General features: G+C 46.2%; 1 protein-coding gene across 1 annotated transcript; it reads right to left on the reverse strand.

Moving 5' to 3' along the window:
* Nucleotides 1-927: 927 nt before the first annotated feature.
* LOC104991013 (cathepsin G-like) lies at nt 928-3562 on the reverse strand. Its single transcript, XM_010843385.1, has 5 exons — nt 3473-3562; nt 2607-2754; nt 2020-2155; nt 1599-1853; nt 928-1169 (listed from the first exon to the last, which is right to left on the reverse strand). The coding sequence occupies exons 1-5, from the start codon at nt 3525-3527 to the stop codon at nt 1008-1010; spliced, it is 756 nt and encodes a 251-aa protein (XP_010841687.1). The 5' UTR covers nt 3528-3562; the 3' UTR covers nt 928-1007.
* Nucleotides 3563-6486: the final 2924 nt, after the last annotated feature.

The following is a 6486-nucleotide window of genomic DNA, read 5'->3' on the forward strand; positions in this document are numbered from 1 at the left end:
TTAACATTCTGATGATTGTAGAAGAACCTCCAGCTGATTCTTTATAGTTACCCTAAAGTGTGAAAACATGATTTTAAACCACGTGACTTCAGAAATCTATTATTTGAATATAATATTGGTGTATTAGTCACAGGCTAATCTTTATAGTAAAAGTCATGTTATTTTAGCCAACATATTATGTGCAGTTTTGTATAATTGTAGAGTAAAAACCCAGAAGGAGACCCTCATCACATGGGAATGAGAACATTGGTCCACAGCACAGTGGGTTGGTGTGGAAAAGGGTTTGGGAGAAAGACTGTCTGTAGACACTTGGGTTGCTCCCATCTCTTGGCCATTGTGAACAGCACAACTTTGATATGGGTGTTTGTTAGATATTTTTAAGAAAGTAAATTTTTTTTTCTTTCTTCTGTTTCTCCTATGATTGATATTTTCATTTAGATCTTTGATCCCATTATGCGGACCCAATTTTATCTTTTTTCCCCAAATGACTATCTATCTGTTTCATTGCAATCTATTAAAAATTCATTGTTTAGTGATTTGCACTGCCACATTTATTCTTAAATTGAGTCTCATATGGAATTTCAATTGTTCCTTTGTTTTTTATGTCCTACCCAGGTCAATGGCGTGTGGTTCTCAGGTAACTAAGGGGGCATCTCTGGTAGGGTGGAGAACAAGGAACCTTACTCTGGGAAAAGGTAGGTCCCTCCATCCCTCCCCAGGCTGTGGGTAGAGGGGACACAGAGGAATGGATGGCTTGGAGGAGGGAAGAGGCTCCTGCTGACCCCGGAACAGTGGGAATAGAGATTCACTTGTCCTGAGAAAGAGACCCCATCTTCCTGATGAAGCTCACCCTCAGTCCTGGCACACTTTGTTGTACACGAATCATGTTTAATGAACACATTAGAAATCAGTCATTTCCACTCCAGACTAGGACATTTATTAAGGCTCTGGGAACTGCCCTGGAGCTGGGCTCTGCCCCAGAGAAGGAGAGTCAGTCTCATGGGATGTCACTCTGGTCTCCACTCTTGGAAGCGTCTCATTGTTCTCCTTATCCAGGGCAGGAAGCTGGAAATTCTGGTGAAGACTGCTGGAGGGGTCCCCATCCTGTCTCCGTAGGAGACAACGCCCTGGGCCACATTGCTGCACACGAGGGGGCCACCGGAGTCCCCCTACAGGCAGAGGAGGGAAGGGACACTCAGTTTCCCAGGACTCCCCACTCCTGTTGCCCTCTGCCAACCCTCAGAGAAGACGGGGGTTGAGGGGAGCTCCTTCCAGTGCTGGCTGTGTGTGAGATGGGAGGGTGGTGGGGTGCAGAAGAAAAGCTTCTGAATTTTCCCGTCACTGGGCTTCAGCCCTGACTGTGGTTGCTTCTCCAGCCCAACCCAGGTCAAGGTACCTCACCGGCCCCAGGAAAACACTGCACGTGAACATCCTGCGTGTCTGGTACTTCTATTCCCCCAGACACCAAATGCATGGGGGAAAGCCCCCCCACATCCCTCTGATCCAGGCCCCAGACTGCAGCCATGGGAATGGGGTCCGTCCCACTGCCCAGTCTGCCCAGGGTCCCCTGTCAGTGTTGGCAGATGCTGTGGTCTTACCAGAAAGGCAGACTTCCTCTGTCTCGGGTCCCCCACGCAAATCTGTGTCCGGCCATAGTATAACATGAAGCGTCTCCTGCACACCCTATCCCTCTGCACCCTCAGCTGCACACACTGGAGCGTGTCTGTTCTCATGTTCAGGCCGATCAGGCCCCAGCCGGCCACGGTGCACTGGGTCCCAGGTCTCAGTCTGTTTTGAGTCTGAGGCAGAGGCACCGGCCTCACAAATCGATTACGCTGAGCTCTGTTCGCCAGCTGACAGGAAGCATGCAGGTGCTCAGGGACTGTCTATTCTACACTCACCCCACGCCCGCCACTGCCCTGGGAGTCTGCCCGGCTTCCCCCCTCCCTGATCCCAGGACACAGGAAGCCCCCCAGGCTGGGAATGAGCTGCCCAGCTAAAGAACCAGAGGGTCGGTACCTGCAGTAACATGATGTCATTCCTCTTGTTCTGCTGACTGTATCCAGGGTGGGGGATGGATCTGAGCACAGGGATGCGCTGCTGGGTGCTTTCCAATGTCCTGATGTTGTGGGCCCCCAGGATAACATTTATTTGGCTGCAAAGGAAAGAGAACCTAGAGGTAAGGTTTGAGCCACAGGAACTGTGGTCCACAATAGAAGTCAAGTGGCTACCCAGGGTTGCCAGACCTCAACCGAGGGAACTCAGAAACAGAAGGGCTCTGGGGCCGAACTTTGCACCCTAGGTCTCCCCAGCCTTGAGCTGGAGGTGGTGGAGGACATAGTGATTTCGAATTTTGCCTCCCCAACAAGAGACTGCAAAAATACCTTGAAGTCATAAGTTAAGCCCCAGTGCATACATTTCATCTCCCCGTCTTGTTCTTTTTGATCAGGTCCTCCCCCATTCACACTGGCCTGCTTCTTGTACTCCAATCTCTACATGGTCTTTTTTTTTCACCCATTCAAGCTAGAACCCTGCTTTTGGTGACTTCTCTCGTGAACTCTTCTGGACCTGCTTTGCTGGTGCCCAGAAGTCCCTTAAGTTCTCACCTTCCCAAGCAGTGAGCTGCTGTCATCACAAAATCTTCACGCACCAGGAACCCCCCACAAACTTTCATACCTACTGGACTTCGGATCTGAATATATGCCATGTAGGGGCGGGAATGGGGCCTGGCTTCTCGGCCTCCGATGATCTGCCCTGGAAGGAAGCACTAGGATTATCTCTGCACTGGCGGGTGTGTGGACATTGGCTTGGTGGCTCCAGAAAGACTGGAAGTTGGGGAGCAGGAGAGATGAGCAGGGGCAGGGTGAGCTGGTGGTTGGTGAGAATGGGGTCTGCAGGGTGCAGAACTGGGGGAGGCTCCAGGATCCTGCAGAAAGTGCTGCTGGCTCTCCATCCAGCCTCAGCACCCTCCCACCTGCCCAGAAGGCAAGGCCAGCTGCGGCCTCCCTCACAGGAGGGTTTCTCTGCTGTGGGGATGGCAAACCCAGAGCCCTCTGGCGCCGCCTCTCCCTGAAGTTCTGTGGCACTTTCTTCCTCAGGGAACTTTCCAGATCCCTGTGAGTCCAGCTCATGAATTTAAGGATCTAGAGATGGGCTGATGGGTCCACTATCGCTGTATCTTGATCTCCTAGGCTCTGACACAGGGGCTGCAACTGAGTTCAGAGAGCACATTTATATAGCAGGTAGTATGTGCCACGGTGGTTCTGAGAGCTCTATGTACACCACATCACTTAAACTCTCATAGCGACTCTCCAGGTAGGCCTGATAGAACTCCTGCCCTCAGCATCTGAAGCTGGAAACGGTGGACTCATGCAAGCTGCCCAGTGATACAGAGCTAGCAAGTGTCTGGGTGGTCTGTCTTCAGAGTCTATCGGGTGGAGTTGGGCTCCTGAGGGTGGGAACGGTCACTCACCTGCCCGAGCCCTGGGGGACAGGAGAAAGGCCACGAGGAGCAGGAGCGGCCACATCTTCCCGGCGAGGCTGCCCAGCAGTTGCTGCCCCTGCTTCCTCCTGCCAGACTTTGAGCCCCTGGGAGAGGAAGCAAAGGTGAAGGTGGGGGTTTGAGGGTGGGGGTGGGGGCTCGAGCATCCACAGTCCCATTCTCCTGCTGCTGTGATCAGTTTCATCACCCAGAGCTGCCCAAGAGGCTTGCCCACCAACTGCCAGGGACCTGGGGGAAGGCAGTAACCGAAGCCTTCAGTGCAATAGCGCGCACAGCTGCTGAGTCAGTGCTGGCCACAGAAATGGGAACCTAGGGCACCGGGGTGGAGGCTGGGTGTCCCAGAACCCCTAACCCATCAAATTCAGTAAAGTCCTCACAAGCATCAAGGCTGGGACCTGTCTACTTCCTCCTTCTCCCTCAGGGCATGGAACCTGCATGTCTTCACCCCCTGGTCCTGAGCCCCACCCAGACCCTAGCTGCTCCCACTTCTTTCTAGAAGTTGCCAAGCACACTGAGTAGCTCTGTTCCTGGGTGGGTGGAGGGCACTGCCAGAGAAAGAAAAGGGAAGAATGAGGCTCTGCCACTGACCACTTCTCTCTCAGGTCACTTGAGCCCCCAATAAACTCTCAGTGCATCTCGACACTGGGGAAGGCTTCTATTTTTTTGCTTCCTACTGAGCTGAGTGTTTTTGTGTCCCAGAAGTTTCCCTGCCTGCAGAAAAAGCCCAGTGACTTGATTTTGTTGACAGCCATCAGACCTTGGGAAAAAACATCTCAGATCCTATTCATCCATGATAGACCCATCAACGTAAACCCGTCTCTGCTCCACGGGTGCTGGCACCTAAGGAGGTAGCTCACTGCTGTGCTACCTGTGACACATGAAGAAGTGGACACTCAACATTGAGAGAGAGGGATGGCAGAGTTCTGTAGAGTAACACAAGGGGTTGGTAGACACACTTAAAATACTTGGAAGATTCTGTATTGCCTCAGAAAGCACCACAGAATGGTTAAAGTTTTGCAAAAATGTCAGAATTGAATTCTAATACAATTCTCAACCTTTTGTGGATTGTTTTAAGACCACTTGAAAATCTTATGAAAGTTAAAGATCCTCTCTGCATATATAAATACCTGTAGGTTATCACTTATTCTTAAAGCTGCAAAGAACTTAATCCTTTCTCTAATGCGTGGTTTATGCTTGCAACCTCATGAAATTTCTTTATGCATCTAAAAAGTAATATGCAGAAAACAGGAGGGAAAAAGTAAAAAATAGAATAACAGCTTGATTAGTGCCTTAGAATTTGGGTAATTGAAAATCATTGTTACTTACATTTTTTCAGCACTTCATTTTATTTTAAAAACTTTAACGTAATTTTTTTTTTTAAAGGAAAGATCAAGAATAGCATGCAAAGAAATGGGAGTCAAATATATATAATCATCTGAATGAAGATGTGCATAGGGGATTTCATTCACAATGACTAGCATTTTATGCCAATCTTTCCTCCAAAAACTACCAAAATAAACCTGTTTAAAATGTCTAAAAACCTGAAAAGCCTTGAAGAACTGCCAATGCAGATATGACTCAGGCCACAACTGAAGGAATAACAAGCGTCCAGTTAGATAATTATTATTGTTCTGTGTAAATTTTCTGAACCCACAAAATTTGAACTTCTATTTTTGTTTTTTGAACTGTGTTAATGAGCATATAGTGTGAGGAATGTAGAAATTAGAGACCAAGACCCTCACAAGCAGGTCTAATCAGGCCCCCCACCATGATAAGCTGGGAATTAAAAGTCTACACACTCAGAGTAACAAAAAAAGAGTTAATGGGCTCTTCCTTGCATGTAATAGCATGAAAGATAGTATTATTTAGATTTTCACAGCCTCTCATACCTTGAACTTCCTTCCATTAATGTGGTTACAGACTGTTTCCCAAAGTACCTAGCAAAATCAAATACAAATGTAGAGGAAATTCACTTAATTTCAGTGTTTGAATTACACCTAAATATTGTTTTTCAAATGTAATAAGTATATAGTCAAATATAAAAAGATGAACAAGCAAAAAAATACAGGATACCATGACTAAGAAACAATAGATAATAATAGAGAAAAAACTTTAATTATTGGGATAATGTTATTAGCAAAATAAAATACAGATTGCAAAACAATTGGCTGAAATAAAAGCTAGCTTTAAACACACTCCAGGGAACATTAATCTTAAAAAATGACACAACATCTGAAAAAGAGCTAAATACAGCTTCTAAAAGCAAAAAATATGAAAAAGACAAAATCAAAGTCACAGTGAATAAAATTAATAACAGATTAGACAAAGATGGGAAGAGAATAACTAACCTGAAAGAGCTCAGAAAGAATTGTCCAGAATGGAGCACAGACAGGCATAAAGATAAAAATATAGAAAATAGTAGAATTAGGAGGTTGAACATATGTTGAATTAGGAGAAAATCAAGAAAGAAAAGGGAAAAAAGTAATATATAATGACATACTAGCTGAGATTATTTTTTAAGCTGATGACAAAAATGCAGTTAGAGGTTAGAAAAAGATAAATCTCAACCAGAATACAAAAAAACAAATTGATACTTAGAAATCAATATTATAAAGAAATGGCAGAAAATTTAAGGGCAAGTAGATTAAGATAAACAGATTAAACACTTTCAAATGAATGGCAGGTCAAAGGCTGAATTTTCAACAGCAGCAGTGAGTGGATGCTCCCCAGGAAGAAATATCTTCATATCATTTGCGAAGATTTTAAAACTTATCCTATATATTGATTAGTAATGATATAGATTAGTAATGGGCTTCCCTTGTGGTTCAGCTGGAAAAATCTGTTTGCAATGAGGGAGAGCTGGGTTGGATCTCTGGGTTGGGAGCCCCTTGAGGAGGGAAAGGCTATCCACTTCAGTATTCTGGCCTGGAGAATTCCATGGACTATACAGTCCATGGTGTCGCAAAGAGTCAGACACGACTGAG

The sequence above is a fragment of the Bison bison genome, unplaced genomic scaffold, assembly GCF_000754665.1.
Source record: "Bison bison bison isolate TAMUID 2011002044 unplaced genomic scaffold, Bison_UMD1.0 scf7180017864181, whole genome shotgun sequence".
NCBI lineage: Eukaryota > Metazoa > Chordata > Mammalia > Artiodactyla > Bovidae > Bison > Bison bison.